General features: G+C 40.3%; 1 protein-coding gene across 4 annotated transcripts in view; it reads right to left on the bottom strand.

Annotated features, from left to right (window-relative positions):
• Uso1 (USO1 vesicle transport factor) overlaps positions 1-18739 on the bottom strand; it is a 61043-nt gene that overhangs the window by 22113 nt on the left and 20191 nt on the right. For all 4 annotated transcript variants that reach the window (XM_040747398.1, XM_040747399.1, XM_013112023.3 and 1 more), the window contains 6 exons: positions 12391-12491; positions 11897-11999; positions 11534-11589; positions 8454-8574; positions 5228-5406; positions 1887-2027 (listed from right to left, as the gene is read on the bottom strand). In XM_040747398.1, the coding sequence (XP_040603332.1) occupies positions 1887-2027; positions 5228-5406; positions 8454-8574; positions 11534-11589; positions 11897-11999; positions 12391-12491 (701 nt within the window). The remainder of the gene's footprint in view (positions 1-1886; positions 2028-5227; positions 5407-8453; positions 8575-11533; positions 11590-11896; positions 12000-12390; positions 12492-18739) is intronic.

The following is an 18739-nucleotide window of genomic DNA, read 5'->3' as shown; positions in this document are numbered from 1 at the left end:
CAGCCCAGTGGCTGGTGCCTGCGCCCTCAGCATGAGGAAGCTGAGGCAGGAGCAACTGTCTGGAGTACAAGGCAGTAAGCATCTTTACTAAGCCATCTTATCAGCCCAACAAAAGTAATTGAAGGGCTGGAGAGATGGCTCAGCCGTTAAAGGCTAGGCTCACAACCAAAAAGTAACTGAAACAAAGTATATTCTGTGAACTAATGTCTTTATTCTTACAGGTAAGAAACAGACAATCAAGGCAAAATTTTCTACTATTCTTAAAGTAAGTCTGTTGAAAAAGACTAAATAATTTTTTTCTTTTTGTTTTGGTTTTTTTGAGACAGAGTTTCTCTGTGTAGCACTAGATGTCTTTCAACTGAATCTATAGACCAGGCTGGCCTCGAACTCACAGAGATCCACGTGCCTCTGCCTCCTGAGTGCTATGATCAAAGGTGTGCACTACCAATGCCCGGCTAATATTTTTGTTCTTAACATTAAAACTATAAGCTCCTCCTGTAAGTGGTCTGAAATGACCTAAGGAGGGTTTGCTATTCTTGATCCAGAAAATGCCACAGAATCATACAAAGCAAGAGGTTTAAATCTCTGTGTCCACTTTTAAGAATATCGACAAAGCTGCCCGGGCCACTGAGGGATACTTACTGAAGTCACCAAGCACCTGACAGATGACAGATGTCACTTTAGAGAAGCAATGTTTGGATCGAGGAAAGGGATGGGAGAAATGATATAATTACATTATCATTTCAAAAAACATTTATATGTTCAATAAAGAGCAGAAGAATTGGCTCAGTGCTTAAGAGCACTTTTGTTCTTGCAAAGGATCTGGGTTCAATTCCCAGCAAGCATATGGAGTTTCACCAACTCTTCAAGCACCAGGAATGCATGTGGTACACAGACATATGCAGACAAAACACTCACATACACAAAATAACATACATTTTTAGCCGGGCATCGGTGGCACACACCTTTAGTCCCAGCACTCGGGAGGCAGAAGCAGGCAGATCTCTGTGAGTTCGAGGCCAGCCTGGTCTACACAGCAAGTTCCAGGACAGCCTCTAAAACAATACAGAGAAACCCTGTCTTGAAAAACAACAACAAAAAACACAAAAGTTCAATAAAATTAATGAAAAACATTTTCAGATGATCAGTGAGGTGGTTTGAATAGGAATGGCCCCCATACTCATGTGTTTGATGCTTGGCCTATAGAAAGTGGCACTATCAGGTGTGGCCTTGCTGGAGGAAGTGTGTCACTGTGGGGGCAGGCTTTGAGGTCTCATATATGCTCAAGCTATGCCCAGTGACACGGTTGCTTCCGCTGCTTGAGGATAAAGACGTAAAACTCTGAGCTCCTTCTCCAGCACCATGTCTGCCTATAAGAGACGCCATCGTGTCTCACCATGATGATAACGGACTGAGCCTATGAAACTGTAAGCCAGCCCCAATTAAATGTTTTCCTTTATAAGAGTTGCTATGTGGCCAGTGGTGGTGGCGGCGGCACATGCCTTTAATGCCAGCACTTGGGAGGCAGAGGCATATGGATTTCTGAGTTTGAGGCCAGCCTGGTCTACAAAGTGAGTTCTAGGGCAGCCAGGACTATTACACAGAGAAAGCCTGTCTCAAAGTGGGAAAAAAAAAAAGAGTTGCTAAGGTCATGGTGTCTCTTCATACAATAGAAACCTAACTACAACAATCAGCTAAGCTTAACCCTGTATATTATGGAACCTGAAGAACAGGATATGCCTTTTGGAACTAACACTGCCATTACCATGTAGCAAGTGAGGAAGTTACCATAAAAATGGTTAGCTATTGCTATTTTTTCTTCAGTTAATGTCTAATTCCTAGGACCCCCAGCTTGCAGAGAGTGGTCTCTGTCTTCTCTCACTGACCTCAGTCAGGATATCAGCAGGAATTCCTGTAGCCATCAGGATGGTACAAAGCTGCTGTAGTAACCCACACTGGAACATGGCCTTCTGGCAGCTGCTGGTCGCACCAGGAGGGTTGGTGGGAGACACTAGTACTCGGACAAGCTGTGAAAGAGATAAAATTTGTCTGTTAAAGATTTGCAGTAGGGAACGGTGGTCCACACCTGCAATCCAAGCAGCTGGGAGGTGGAGACAGGAGGACCAAGAGTCCAGACTACTTGGATAAGACCCGTCTCCGAATCATCTGTAAAGGCTTGAGACAAAGCTGGGCCATGCGAGCAAAATCATCTGTTGGAGCATTCCCTGTGTGCTCACCAGAGCTAAGCGCTGCCCTTTTCTCCTATGGCAACAGTGTTAGTACATACTATACTTTACTATTTGCTTACTGTTGTCCCTCACAGGTGATCTGAACTCTCACAGAATAGCATAGACTTCAGTCATTTCTGTACTCAAATACCAAACACAGTATTTACAAACTAAAGCATATTCAATACAAAAACTGAACTGAGGTACAGGATGGCAGGCTTCTGTCAGACCAAGTGGGAACTATCTAATTACAGAGTGGTCTGAAAGCAGACTGGCCTGAGTGACAATGAATTCCCCTGACACTGGAGACAGAGAGACTAAAGCTAACAGCTGGATGCCTGACAGAAGACTCATGCACTAGGTGGGGCCGCTCTCATTAATTAAATCACTACAATCCCATGATTACTCTGACCCTGAACACCAAGTTTCAGAAACAAATGACTATTAGGCCCAATTACATCTTTAAAATTACTAAACAATGGCTTACATTTTTACAAATTAGTCATGTTTTATATGCAAAAATTGTCTATACCTAACATAATATTTATGACAAAACTTAGCTAATGAAAGTGTCAGATGAATGCCATCTATGACTTCATAGGAGATATGCTGAAGTAATCAGCTAAAACACTAGCATTACTATAGACAGGACTATCATAGATGCTTTTCCCCTGATAAAGAGGACTTTTGGGGAAGGGCAGAGGCACAATGAACTAATTAAAAAAAAAAAAGTTTGAGGCCGGGAGGTGGTGGCGCATGCCTTTAATCCCAGCTCCTGGGAGGCAGAAGCAGGCAGATCTCTGCCTGGTCTACAAAAGCTAGTTCCAGGACAGCCTCCAAAGACACAGAGAAACAGTCTCGAAAAACCAAAAACAAAAAACAAAAAAAACTTGAAAGTGATGTTTTGTTATGTGTGGTGGCACACTTTCAATCTTAGTCAGGCCAGGCCCACATAGTGAGGAGGGAGAGAAGGAGGGGGAGGGAGGGAGAGGGAGACAGACAGACAGACAGACAGACTGCAGGTGCTTTAGAAAGACCAACTGTGGCTGCAAAGTCATGACCTTAACTACTCCATCTCTGAGGTGGAGAAAATACTATGACAGAATTTCAGTTCCTTTGCCTTGAAGTCCATGGTCATCACTAAGCATGTGAAAGTGACATTTCAGTGAGGAACGCAAGGCAAGTTTATCCGCTTGTTTTGTTTTTCCAGACAGGGTTTCCCTGTGTAGCGCTGGCTGTCCTGGAACTCACTCTGTAGACCATGCTGACCTTGAACTCACAGAGATCTGCCTGCCTCTGCCTTACAAGCGCTGGAATTAAAAGTGTGCACCACCATACTTTGACCTCTCTTAAAAATAACTGTAAAATTTTCTTTCTTTCTTTTTTTTCTGGTGTTAAGTAAATTGGGAGGAACAGGACTGAGAGTCAGAAAGAGAAGGTGCTATGATAAAATGTTAAGAGAGACCTAACTTTATTTTTTTTTCCTTAATTTTCTTATTGGTCCGGAGGACCCAACTCAGAGACTTATGCTTGCTAGGCAAGTACTCTACCTCGGAGCTAAATCCCCAAACCCTACTTTTAAATTTTCATTATGTGGGGAGGGAGGGGGCTATATGAATGAATAGGCCATGTGTGTGTTGGTGTGTGAAGAAGCCAGAAGAGGGCATCAGATCCCTTGAAACAGGAGTTATGAGCAAATGTGTGCTTCCTAATATAAATACTGGAACCAAGCTGGGATCCTCTGGAAGAACAGGAAATGTTTTAACCACTGAGCCAGCTCTCCAGCCCCTCAAAAAGATTCTTTACATGGTTCTCTAAGACATAACACAGTACAGCACTCCAGGACCAAAGGACTCAAGCCTACCTATCACAGAACATTCATGCATCAGTGTTCATTGCAACACCATTCACAGCAGCTAAGTATGGACCAACACAAGTGTCCAGCAACAGAGGAATGAATAAAAATTTGATACATATACAAAACAGTTTTTTTTCCAACAATAAAGTATGAGGCTACAGGAACCAAGAGATAGTTCAGTGGTTAAGAGCAGAGGACAAGTTTGGTTCTCAGCCTTTGAATCTGTGGTGACTCCCAATTCCCTGTAACTCCAGCTCCAAGGTCTCCAACACTTTATTTTAGCCTTCATGGGCTCCACACACAAGTGGCATACATTCACTCAGGCACATACAGAGATATAAATGAAAATAAAACTTAAAAAATAATGTTATTTGTTTGTAAGAACATGAATGCAATTAGAGATAACCATACTAAGTGAATAGGTCAGTCACAGAAAAGGCTAATGTCAAACATTTTTTGTCATTTGTGGTTTTTAGATGTATACATAAATACTATCTATAGAACAACAGGGGACGGTGAAAGAGAGAGAGTAGGGGTATACAGGGCAAGCATGTGATCAGTATGTAACATACACTTTTATAGAAATGTCTTCATAGTTGCAAGTGGGAAGGGTTCCTGATAACCTGAGTAAATAAAATTACCCTACATGGGAATCACATGGTAGAAAAAGACTGTCTCCCTCAAGTTGTCCTCTAACTGACCTCCCTTCCACAAGATGTAGCAAGATGCTTAATCAAGCATAGTACACTACTAAATAAAATTAATGAAAATGCTTTTGTAAAGACATTACTATATACAATGAGTATATTATTTTTTTAAATTATTAAAAAAGGTTTAAGGGGGAATAGACAAGCTCTTGAGTAAATCAGGAGTGGGGGGGAGGGAGGAGGGTAGTAGGAAAGTAGGGAGGGGAGAAGGAGAGGGGGAGGAGAACATGAGGGGCCAGGAAGGTTGAGCTGGGGGAAGGACAGACTGGGATTGGTATGTAAAATAAGATTTTTTTTTAATAATAATTAAAAAAAGGTTTACCTCTCCCCTTAAAGCAACTGAAACCCCGGGTTTAGCAAACGGTAGCAATTTTATTTTCACTGAAAGGATCCCTGATAAAATTCTATCACAGTGATGTCAAAGGACCACATACCTGTAGCATCAAATGTAGATTGGTCACTTTTTGTGCTGACCAACCAGAATTTTCATCTCCAACTTCAAACCAAGGTTTCATACGTTGAATATATGAGCCTTCCTTAAAAAAGTTCTGATTGGAATTGTTGTTTTTTAACAAGTTTTGAAGTAAGATCAAACAATCTTCTACTACTATACCTGGGAAAAGAACGTAAAATGGCGGCATTAAGGCTGATGACATGTCAACCCAATGTTCTAAAGTGTGCATCCCCATGGTCAGTATGGCACAGCAGGCGGCCTGTTGTGACCCCTGCCTTCTGCCTGCCTCTGTCTGTGCACTCTTGTTCAACCCACAGAGACTTCTTGACTCATGTCCAACCCACTGTAGAAAGTCATCTTTCACATTCACACACAAGCTTAAATACCAAGTACTCAGTACTGATGGTCAAGACCCAGGGACTAGGTTAGACTGCCATACACAGCCTTCTAGAAACTTGTTCTTTCCACTACATTATAATTCACGAACACAGGAGTTTGTCAATGTCCTATATGTATCTCTGCATTCCTGGCAGAGACAAGAAACAAGACTTCAGCTGAGAATTGGTGGCGCACACCTTTAATCCCAGTACTCAGAGGCAGAGGCAGGTGGATCTCTGTGAGTTTGAGACCAGCCTGGTCTACGAGAGCTCGTTCCAGGACAGCCTCCAAAGCCACAGAGAAACCCTGTCTCAAAAAAAAAAAAAGAAAGAAACAAGACTTCAGATACATACAAAACAGCACAGTATTAAATATTTATTGACTGACTCCATTACACCTTATGTGACCTCTGAGACCTATCTGACTGGCACTTGTCCCTGTCTCTTTTTCAATCTGGCCACTCAGGTTATTTTTCCTCCACTGTTTCGTCCTTCTCCTACTTTGCTTACAAATAGCACTATCATGTGCAGTTCCACTCACACTACAGCTTCTGTTATTATCTCAGTGAAAACCTTCCTGCTGACTAACCAAGTGCTAAACAATCAAGGGTTCCTGGAGTGTACAAGGTGCTCACTGCTTTAGGCCCTAGTACATACGTACACACACACACACACACACACACACACACACACACACACACACACACACACACCCTCCCTTTGGTCCTGCTAGATGTATGTTCTGTGGGGTAAATGTACTTGCTGATAAGCCTGATGACCTGCCCCAGGGCCCGCATGGTGGAAAGAGAGACAACTCCTACAAGCTGTCCTCTGATTCCCACCCATGTGCTGTGGCACTAACCACACTGAATACAGAGATGTACAAAGCCGCTCCTTAGAGCAGGCTTAGAGAGCCAGGACAACAAGCAGCTTCCACCTGCTCTCCTCCTTAGTCCCTCCCTCGTTATCACCATCGTTAGTGTGGAGCATTTGTTACAAGGGAGGATCAATACTGGCGCTCAGTGCTGAAGATCACAGTTCACTCTTCATGCTGCAAAAACAGTTTTGACTGGAGAATCTGAGAGTTTGCCAATCCAGCACCAAACAGAACAGTCTCATCATTGGAACTACCCTGTTCATCAGCTTTCCCCTATCCAGATCCCAGCCAACTGCCTCTACACTCTTTCCAAGAAAGTAGCTAAACTGGAGTCACTCAGCAGCATGTACTTAAGGTTCCCCAATGGCTTTCTGAAGCTTGGCAACTCCTTTTATTGGGAAGTAAGATCCAATTTTCTGAACCCATTAGCATTTATCCATTCACCTACTCAAGGAATCCTGTTTTAGCAATAGGAATAAAGTGTCTATGAACATTCAAGTCTAGGTTTCTTGTGTGGATATAAGTTTTAACATAAATTGGATAAATATGAAGCAGCATTACTATTAGATCACACAGCAAGATTGTATTTAACTTTGTAAGAAACTGCCAGTGTACACTGGTTGCATTCCTATCAACAATGCCTTTGTCTTTCCATACCCTAACCAGCATATAGGAGAGTTAGACTACTGGGTGTTCACCACTGCAATGCTATGCAGTTGTGTCTCACCATTTCTATTGCAATTGCCTAAAGATGTGATGCTGAGCATTTATCTGTATGTTACTGCAAACTATAACCTCTTCTTTAATGAGTAATCCGTTCACATCATTTGACAACTTTTAAATTTGCTTTTCTTTTCACTATTTAGTTTTCAAGTCCTTTTTCAGATACAGGTTTTAATATTTTCTTCCAGTCCATGCCATGTTAGTGAATTCAATTAATAGTGTCTTTTGTAGAACACAACTTAGCAAATTTTTCTTTTGTTTTGGTTTTATGTTGTTTTTTTTTTTTTTTCTTCAAGGCAGGGTTTTTCTGCAGGTCTGGAGACTGTCCTGGAACTCACTTTGAAGACCAGTCTGGCCTCAAACTCCCAGAGATCCGCCTGCCTCTGCCTCCGGAGTTTCATGGTTTTTTGAGATAGGACTTCTCTGTGTAGCAGTCCTGGCTATCCTGGAACTCATTCTGTAGACCAGTCTGACCTTGAACTCACAGAGATCAGCCTGCCTATGCCTTCTGAGTGCTGGGATTAAAGATATGCACCACTGAGCCCAGCTTACAACTTTCCAATTTTAATAAAGTCCCATTCATCAGGTTTTTTTTTCCTCTTAAGGATCATGCTTATAAAGGGCAGCTTGATCTAATGAATAAGATACTGATGGTTTAGAAATGTCTGAGGTCAAGCGTGTTCCTTCCTTAAGTTCTTCCATTCTGTAAAGAACAGTGCTGTGCCTTGCCCAGAGAGACTCCATTTTAAAGCGGTCTTTGACTCCATTTTAAGGCTAGAAGGCCACTCTGCACTTAGGAGGGCAAGTGAACAACACCCTCTTTGCAGCTCCATCCATGAGGCACAGATGTTCTTGGGAGTAGGGAAGGGTCCCATACATTTACTAGGGTGAACTAGGATGTGTGGAGCACACTGGCATACTAAGACCATTTCAGGAAAACAAAGTCTGTAAGAATTTGTCAGGTGCCAATATGATGGATGACACAGTGGGTACAAGTGCCTGCTCAGCAATCCTGCAGCCTGCATTCATCCCTGGGTCCCACCTGAAGCTGCAAGAAGAGAAACTACTCCACAAAGTTGTCCTCTAACCTCCATACACAGGTGCAGCCCTCCTCCTGCTCCCCCACCCACTGGACCACACACAATTTTTAAACAACTCATCAGATACATGGTGACTACCACAACGGTGAGGGATCATAAGGCAATCTTCAGACAGTCTCTTACTCTTACCTCCGTCACTGTTCCCCTCATCCGTAATGATGTCCAGTAGCCTCTCAAAAGCATTTTCAAAAGCCACAATTTTCTGGATTGCTCCATTGCTCCTTGTTAATGCCTGCAGCAGTAAGACCCCCTTACGGAGAACAAAGACAGCATTTCAATTGAGTACGAACTTAACTGGACACCTAAAAATTACTTTAGGATCACTGAAGCCTATAAAAACAGGATTTTACAAGTCCAACTGCTTCACTTTCTATATATACAGAAGGATGTAGAGAGCAGAGACAGTTTCAACAATTTACTTTTCTGAAGGTCAAGATCACACAAGGACAGAACCTTGGTAAGAGTACATATCTAGCTTGGCATTGGTGGCACACACCTTTAATCCCAGCACTCGAGAGGCAGAGTCAGGCGGATCTCTGTGAGTTCGAGACCAGCCTGGTCTACAAGAGCTAGCTCCAGGACAGCCTCCAAAGCCACAGAGAAACCCTGTCTCGAAAAACAAACAAAAAAACAAAAAGCAAAAAAAGTACATATCTAACAAGTTCTTTTTACTGTATATGGTAAAAATGCAATTACTTCATACTTATGCATCACTGTGCAGTTTCTATAAGCTAAGAGTAATCGCTCTCAGACTTAGACTTCTTAAAATCATAACAATACAAATCATTCAATTCTACCACATTCTAACAGACTTCTACAGAGTTCAGGAATTCTTGTTGACAATGCCTGGCCCCAAATTCTCACAACGTGATTTTTAAATCAACAGAAAAAGAAATGAAAAGTCATGCCTCAGGAGTAGTAGGAATGGATTATTAGCAGATTATTTTCCTCTTATGCTAAATAAGTCAATTGAAATAAAAAAATACAGGTATAAAACATAAAACCAAGATGTTAAATGTTACAACAAAAATAAAACTTAATCACTAGTCATAAAATTAACAAAAGTCAACAGAGACAACCACCCTAATTGTTCAAAAATCAAAGACAGGAGATAGAAAAAGAGCAAAAGTTAGAGAAAAATAGATTTAAATCATGATGGGAGTGGGGTCACAGAGGGTACTGGGTAGAACAGATTTGTGGTGGCTTGAAAGAAAATGGTCCCCACTGGGATGTTACTATTAGGAGGTATGGTTTTGCTGAAGTAGGTGTGGCCTTGGAGGAAGTTTGTCACTGTGGGTGGGGGCAGGCTTTGAGGTCTTACATATGCTAAAGCTAGACCCAGTGGCACAGCTGCTCTGCTGCCTGTGGATCAAGATGCAGGATTCTCAGCTCCTTCTCCAGCACCATGTCTGTCTGCACACCACCATGAAGATAATGGACTAAACCTATGAAACTAAATGTTTTCCTTTATGAAAGCTGCTAAGGTCACAGTGTCTCTTCACAGCAATACAAGATCAAAGCGGCATGAAAATAGAATACTTTTATTTTGTACAATGAATATATGCTCTAAGAAAGAACTAAAGAATCAAGATAGGCATCTGTTCAAAAGCAATTTTATATCTGAAAATCGAAACAAATTCTGATCATATGAACAAAGGCTTAGCGAAAGAGAATGTCTTCAGTTGAATGTTCAACAGCCTCTTATTTAAAATGGGGGCTGAAAAGAAACCTTGAGTTTAAGGTACATAGTCGTATTTTATTTAAAATATAAAAATCTATTTATGTGACTATGTATGTGTATCTCTGTTTGTCTGTATACATATCATACAAGCACCTGTGGAGGCCAGAGACAGCATCTGATTTATTGGAAGCAGAATTATATGGTTATGATAAGCCTATTGACTGGGGGACTGGGAACCAAACCCTGGTCCTCTGTAACAGAAGTAAATACTCTTAATTGTTGAGCCACATCTCTAGCCCCTATAGTTACATTTTAGTTATGGAAAAGCATCCCAAATTATTCCTAGTAGACGGATGTTCATTTAAATAAGATAGTTCTAAAAAATGTAAAGCAGGTACAGAAACATATGTCTGTAATGCTAGCATGCAGGAGGGAGTCTCAAATGTTAAACCCAGGTTGGGCTACAGAGTGAGATTCTGTGTCAAGACAAACAAACAAACAAAAAACTGTAAAACTATTTAAACATTGAATAAAGATTTCCTGTAAGTTATATTATAGCAATTTACTATCTATAATACTGCTTTGCCATACACACTACAGAATTTATGTTTTTATTTTGTGTGTATGAGTGTTTGTCTGACTCTCAGAAGTGCTGAATGCCCTGGAACTGACGTTACAGACGGATATGAGTTGTCTTCTGGTGCTAGGAACTGAACCTGAATCCTACTCAAAAGCAGAAAGTACTCTTAACTGCTGAGTCATCTCTAGCCCAACTACAACAAAATTTTAAATGTTAAGTTTAAAAATATATATATTTATTATAAGATATATATTGCTATATACATTATAATAAGCTGGGTGATGGTGGCGCACACCTTTAATTCCAGTGCTTGGGAGGCAGACGCAGGGATTTCTGAGTTTGAGGGCAGCCTGGTCTACAGAGCAAGTTCCAGGAAACCCTGTCTCAATAAACAAACAAACAAATAAATAAAGTGTGTGTGTGTGTACACCACATATCACATGGACCACAAGTCAAGGGTTTGGTTTAGTCCTGTTTTAGCTTTGCATTAATCATATGCAAATATCAAAGTACACACTAGAATGGAAAATGACTACACAATAGTCATACTCTAGAGTTAAAGAGATTATCAGTAAAAACCCTTTGGACATATACTCGAGGAAGTAAGAATGAGGAGGCAGAGTGCAACATTTTGTTAACTTAGAACCATTTAATGCCTCAGAAGACAATCTCTGAGGTGGAGTTCTATGTCAACATGGAAGAAAACCATGGAAGAAAACTTAAACATACAGAAGTAGTAAATTTGAACAGCAAAATGGTTTGTCTAACTCTAATATTCCATTGGCAGAAGGCCAAAAAAATTACCTAAGTTTAAAAGGTCTAAATGATTGGCCATCACCCCAATTTTCCAAAACTAACTTTTCTTAACTTATAAGGGTGAAAAAGGATTTCATTTGCAAGGAGAGAAAATAAGCATCATGTGGTTCCCCCCTCCCAAATTGAACTTACATCATTACGTATAATTTCTCTGGAATCTGCCAGTAAGTCCATCAGTCTTGAAACACCTAGAATACACAACCGTGAGAAAAATACAGGCAGACTAAAAATGCAAACAGTGATTTTTTTTCCTGAGACAGGGTTTCTCTTTATTGCTTTCAAGGCTGTCCTGGACCTCGTTCTGTAGACCAGGCTGGCTTTGATCACAGAGATCCGCCTGCCTCTGCCTCCCGAGTGCTGGGATTAAAGGCATGTGCCACCAACGCCCAGCTGCAAACAATGATTTAAATGACTATTTATTAAGGTACCACTTGAGCCACTTCTAGGACGTGATCCTTATTTTTTACTCAAGATTACACAGGAGAAGTCACTTACCCATGGGACTGACTAAGATAATCTGCTGCACTGGAGGCCCTAATTGTTTTAAAAGAGAAGTCAGGAGTCTCACACCAGGCCAACGGACATGGAAATCAAACTCCTACAAGGAAGAATGTCAACTGTTTAACAACTATAGTTCATTATTTTCAAGTAATAGCAATGAGACACTACAGGTGAAAAATGGAATTTCAGTGAACATTAAAAATGAATTTTAAGAAATAAAAAGCATAAGTTAATGTTAATTGACTAATCAACTAAAACATTAATGACAAAATACTTGGCAAAACTAGAAATAAGATGCATGCATTATTTTAATAGAGTACATATTTCCTATAGCATGCATGTGGATCTCTCACATGCAATCAAAAAGCATGATACAACAAACTTTACTCCATTTAAAGGATTTACACATTACTTCCTCAGTAACGTCCACAAAGGCATCATCAAAAGCAGCTTATTAACACGACAGAATGTCAAGGTTCCCTATTTACCTCCAACAGAGACAACAGGAGAGTGACATTTTCTGGCTGCTTGATGAAAATTTCTGTGAACTGGCTTCCCAAATCTTCAGTCTGTCTTGCAGAATTTTCTTCTGTAACATTCAAAAAAAGAAGTACTTCAACATGACACTATGTTAAAGTATCCTTTCACTGAAGAGTTAATCAGATATGATCATTTTTCTGAATGTAAACAATTCAATAGTATGGCTGGTATCAGTAATACAATTAAGAGTGAAAACTGTATTTGTAAACATACTTTTAAGGCCAGTTAGATTTCATACGTCCTCAAAGACATCAGGTTAGACTTTTATTAGGATAAGGGAATTGTTTAGGGTGACAGAAATACTGTTTGAGTATGGTAGTTTTGTGTTTTTGTTTTTGTTTTTTTCTTTTCAGTGCTAGAGTCTGGAACCAGGGCTTTGTTTACAGCAGGCAAGCACTTAACCACCACAGTGCAACATCCCAAACACTACCGAATTCTTTTGTCTAAACTTGTAAGACTACACAACTTCTATGAGCAAATTTTATTTTAAATAAATTATATCTCCAAATCAGCATATCTCAAAATAGTATTCAATGCTGATTTTTACTTGTTAGTGTAATTTAATTATAAAATTAAACCAATCATCCAGTATTGTCTTCATATAGAACCCAAAAAGTTTTTGGCAAAAAAAGCAGAATTTAGCATTGAATTTCTCTATAATATTTAGTATTAAAATGATTAAATTTGCATAAGGTTTTTGTAATGTGATGTCTTAATCATAGTCTACCATCAAATACTTTAGGAGTATCCTTAATGTTTAAATAGAATATTAGCAGCATGCAATAATTACATCCTAAGTTCTCAAGCAGAGGCAGTCTATTGCAAGGATCTTCTTTGCTGCCAATTACCATAGGCTGCTTTAAGTTCGAAAACTGAATAGCAACACTGAATACTGTAGAGATGCACTTTGCTCAGTAATACCTGAGTTATTGCAATATTTGATTATCCATTTGGTTGTTACAGAAAAATTCTTAACTGTAATTGATGGTTGTTGCCGTAATAGTATATTGCCTGTATTTCTACCTCTAGTAATGGGCTTTATGTGCTAGATTTTAATATCCTTGAGCCTGAGCAAGGCACAAGTCTTTTTAAAAGAAACATGGTTTACTTGCACAAAACTCATCAGTTTTTAAGAGATCTTTAATGTCCTTGAAGTGTTTTTTGTGGGTGTGAAACAAATGGTGAGAATTTGAATTGGTCCCTCTTATTACAGTATTGAAATTAAGTCTACTTAATTTATCAAGTCATGTTCATGCCCTGATTTTATATACTTGTATCTATCAGTAAACATTTGATACTTGAAAAAAAGGATGAAATTTTATGGACCTGTGTGGTAGTGCACTCATGAGGCTGAGTCAGGATGATGGCCTTGAGTTTGTTACAGCAACTGAATGAAACTTGAACAAAAGTAAGTGCTAAGAGTAGGGTGCTGTAATAAACCTAACCATGGCTTTTATGCCTTGGACTGGTTTTTTAGAGGACTATGGAGGACTTTGGAACTTTGAGTGGGAAAAGTCATCCAACTCTTAGCAAGCCATTTATTTTTGTGGGATGTTGAAATATACAAATGCCGAAAAGAAAGGCAGACAATGGAGGCCTGTGAAGTTTCAGAGGGGAGCAGTTTGTGACATTTTGAATTAAGAATCTACAGAGGACAAGAGATTCTCAGCAGTTAAGAGCACTTGTTGCTGTTGCAGAGGACCTAGATTTGGTTCTCAGCACCCACATGGTGGCTCACAACTATCCATAACTCCAGATCCTAAGTTCCAGGAGATCCAATGTCCTCTTCTCACCCCTGTTAGCATCAGGCATACACATATGCAGGCAAAACATTTATTCAGATATAATAAAAATACCATCCCCCAAGGAATCTGTGTGTACTGATCTGTTGGGGCTGAATAATTAGCTATGGTTAACAAGAGGTCAGAACTACTGTGCTTCACTGGGCAATGGCATGCTGGTCTGGTAGGGCTGAAACGTCAGCTGTGACTGATAAGAGATCAGTTTCACTAAGCTGAAATCTGCTTCATTGGAACAACAAGTATTTCCTTAGGGTCAGTACTTAGAAGCTGTGGTCCAAGGGGGCAGGCCCTGCCTGCATCTCAAGCTGACAACAGAATGCAGCAAGGTGTTAAGAGTCCCTTCACGGTACTGGTTTTGTAGGCACGAGAGATGAAAGATGAGAGTGGGGATTGAGGGAGGGTGTCACAGAAAGCAGTTTAGGCCTGGCCCTCAGTCCACTGTGGTTGGCATTGTCCCCTGTGCAGGTAGTCCCAGGCTGTACTTTAAAAGCTAAGCACGGGCAGGAACCAGCAAGGAGTATTCTTCCACAGTTTCTGCTTCAACTTCCCATCCTGACTTCCTTCAGTAATAAACTGTGACTTGGAAGTGAAGCCAAATAAACTCTTTCCTCCCCTAAGTGTTTTTGGGAGGCAGCTATACTCAGCACTATAGCACCAAAGTCCCCTCCCCTAAGTGTTTTTGATTGTGGTGTTTGTTACAGCAACAGAATAAACCTACACAAAAGCTTAAATCTTAAAAAAAAAGTTGATAAAAATGGATCTAGTCAAATTTCAGTAGTCATGAACTAGAAGCAACTCAATGCCCACTAAGAAAACTCACAGAGATCTGCCTCTCTGCCTCCCGAATGCTGGAATTAAAGGCGTGCACCATCACCGCCCGGCTCAGCAAATGCTCTTAACCCCTGAGCAACTATCTCTCCAGCCTGTGAGTTTTGTTTTTAAATGCTGAAATATTTCTATGTAGCTAATTACAAATTACTAAGCCACACTTTGAGCCTTGGTGAGCTTTTCAAAATACAGGAAGGAGAGTGGGACATGGTGACAGGCATCTGCTGAGAGCAAGAGCCTAGAGGCAACTGTCCTGACAAAAGAGCAGAGAAGCTTCTCACCGCAGGCTTCTCAGTGCTTGTCGTCCCCATTTTGTGGGGCCTCAGGGGGGAAACATTACAGATTATATTTACCTAGCTTTGGACCTTTTTCACATACAATTTTTAGATGCAGGCCAAATAAAAGGGTTAATGCAATGCTTGCACCAAACATGAGAGAATAACCTATCAAGAAATAGCTAGTATCCTTGATTTATTCTGTAACTGTAGCATACAAAATTCTGTAGCTATTATCAATTTGACTCTACATTTTGAATTCAACTAGTGTGGTATAATCTTATCTAAGACCAGTAGACTAGAAACCAGGGTTTCTATTGCTGTGACTTAAAAAAACAAAACAAAACAAAAAACTATGACCAAAAGTAACTTGGGGAGGAAGGAATTTATTTCAACTTAAAATTGTAGTCCATCATGAACATAAGCCAAGGCAGGAACTCAGAGCAAGAACCTGAAGCATGGAAGAACACTGTTTACTAGCTTGCTAGTCTGCCTTCTTTCTTATAATTTTTTTTTTTTTTTTTTTTTTGGTTTTTCGAGACAGGGTTTCTCTGTGGCTTTGGAGGCTGTCCTGGAACTCGCTCTATAGACCAGGCTGGCCTCGAACTCACAGAGATCCGCCTGCCTCTGCCTCCCGAGTGCTGGGATTAAAGGCGTACGCCACCAACGCTCGGCCTAATTTTTTTTTCTTGAGACAGGGTTTCTCTGCATAGCCTTGACTGTCCTGGAACTTGCACTGTAGACCAGGCTGGCCTCGAACTCACAGATTCACCTGCCTCTGCTTTCTGAGTGCTGGGATTAAAGGAGTGAACCACCACTGCCTTAAACACTCCAGAACCACCTGCCCGAAGGTGGCACCACCACAATGGCTGGGCCCTCCCACATCAATCACCAACCAAGAATGATACCAATCACCTATATTCTTGCTACAAGCAAACCTTTTATTTTTTTTTCAAGATGGTATTTTTTGTGTAATAGTCCTGGCTGTCCAGGAACTCACTTTGCAGACCAGGTTGGCCTCAAACTCCCAGTGCTGGGATTAAAGGTGTGTTTGACCACTGCCTGGCTCTACAGGCCAAGATTATGGAGTCATTTTCTCAATCAAGTTCACTCTTTCTAGACATGTCTAGGTTTGTATAAGCTTCACAATACCAACCAGGACAATCATCAACCTTAAAAAAACAAACAAAAAGCCGGGCATTGATGGTTTCTCTGGCTTTGGAGGCTGTCCTGGAACTCGCTCTGTAGACCAGGCTGGTCTCGAACTCACAGAGATCCACCTGCCTCTGCCTCCCGAGTGCTGGGATTAAAGGCGTGCTCTACCACCGCCCGGCTGGGGCCTGAGGTTCTTAACTCCTGAACCATTTCTCCAATCTTAGTACTTGCAAGCTTTAATGGAATGCCCTCAAACTAGCTAAGCAGTAGTACATAAAGCTTTTAATGGTAAAGTAAAATTGTTGAAACTATTAAATTAATCATATCTAAAAGTTATAACTCAAAACTACAGCCATAAGAAATTTTATCTAACTTGGCCTGGTGGTCCATACTTAATCCCAGCACAATGGGAAGGAGAGGCAGGTAGATCTCTGCGTTCAAGGCTGGCTTGGTCTACATAATAAGTTCCAGGATACCCAGAGCTATGTAGAAAGACCCTGCCTCAATAAACAAAACAAAATTATATCTACTACACAGACAAAGGCATGAGATGAATCATCCTGTCACACTTAGTTTAAATATTATGTGCAACACTTTCTCTAACCTATTGCCTTAATGTAAGTGGGGAAAAAAGTGATCCATTGTTAAAGCAAAGATAAGCCTAAAACAGAAAAGTAAAATCAAACACTAGTCTGTGTCTGTGTGTGTGTGTGCACGCGTGCGCTCGTGCACTCATGCTACTACTTTCCAGATCTATTGAAATAGCTAGCTTTTAACTAAACACATAGATATGTTTGTTCTTAAAATGTATTTAGTAGGAGTATGCTTTTTCCCTGAAGTGTAAACTGTTTAAAAAACACCCTGGGACCTTTCAGTAGAACTCCACACCAAGTTCACAATCTATACTCTAGAGAACAAAACTGCCGCATAGCAGGAGATCTAAAGCAGAGCATGGTGGCACATGCTTATAATCTCAGCACTCAGAAGGCAGAGACAGGAGGATCACTGCAAGTTCTAAGCCAGGCTCATCTACAAAATGAGTTTCACCAGCAAGGAGCACATTATAAGACCCTATCTCAAAAATCCAAGAGCGCCCCCCCCCCAAATAGAGAAGGAAAGGAGATGTAGTCCTAACTAACAAAGGGAGAACACCAAGTACTCTTTCACCTCTGTGGCCCAACAGTTAAGTAGGCATCCCTATTTTTAAATGCTTACTTCAATTGTCTATCAATCACTTATGCAAATTACACAATTCTAAGTTCTAGAAAAGTAAAATGGGTCACACTTTACTCAACTGAAAAATCCATGGAGTATTTAAAAACAAGAAAGATCAGGGAGAGAGAAAACACTGTTCTTCTGTTAACCAGTCTGTCATATGATTAATCTGAGGAAAAAGAAACACCACCTACCTCGAAGACTGCTATGAGGATTAAGTAAGATATTGGCATGAAAGACTGCACGCTTTAGAGCTCTACAAATATGGGAGAACAATAATAGAAACCACAGGTCCTGATCCGTAACATTCCAAAGAAAGCCGGATGAGACTGAACGCAGTGCTTTGGGATGTTCTCATTTCAAGCAACCAACTCAAATGCCACAGAAGGTAGAAACAGTATTTTAGTAAGTTAGTTTTCTGTTAGGTATTGGCAACTGTTATTTTAAATCTACTTTAGATAATATTTCATTCATTCTAAAACGTATTTAGGAGTATTAGTTAAACAAATTAAAAAGAAAACATGATTATTTTAATTATGAAGAAAAAAAGCTAGGTTAAAAGGTTACTGGAAGTCAAAGAGATCACAAGAGGATAAGTATCAGTGAATTCTAGAAATCAGTGTAAAAGGTCAGTAACTGGAGCACAGCTATGTGAGTGGCATTTTAAAGGGACAACATCAATATACGTGTATTCTCTGAGCCCAGTGCTTTCCGGCTTGCTCAGTATAAGTAGATATGTATGCATAATTGTGTATACATATTCAAATGTTACTTATAAATAATGTGTTTTCCAGGAAGAACACACATAATAAATTTGGATAGATGGAATTATTCAGGGTAATTTTTGATCTTATTAAAAGATACACTAGAAATGCTTTGTGGTATGAACAGCAGAGTATTAAATATTCCTCTTTAATAACAGAGTCTGACACATTGAAAGCAATGTCAAAGTTTTTAGAAGTCAGAATAAACAGCATTTGACAGTGTCCTTTTATATTACCAGGTCTTATGTCTACAGCATC

Source organism: Mesocricetus auratus, unplaced genomic scaffold (assembly GCF_017639785.1).
Source record: "Mesocricetus auratus isolate SY011 unplaced genomic scaffold, BCM_Maur_2.0 Super-Scaffold_100006, whole genome shotgun sequence".
Classification (NCBI taxonomy): Eukaryota; Metazoa; Chordata; class Mammalia; order Rodentia; family Cricetidae; genus Mesocricetus; species Mesocricetus auratus.
The sequence above is the reverse complement of the archived record's forward strand: the minus strand, read 5'-3'. Positions and strand labels throughout refer to the sequence as shown.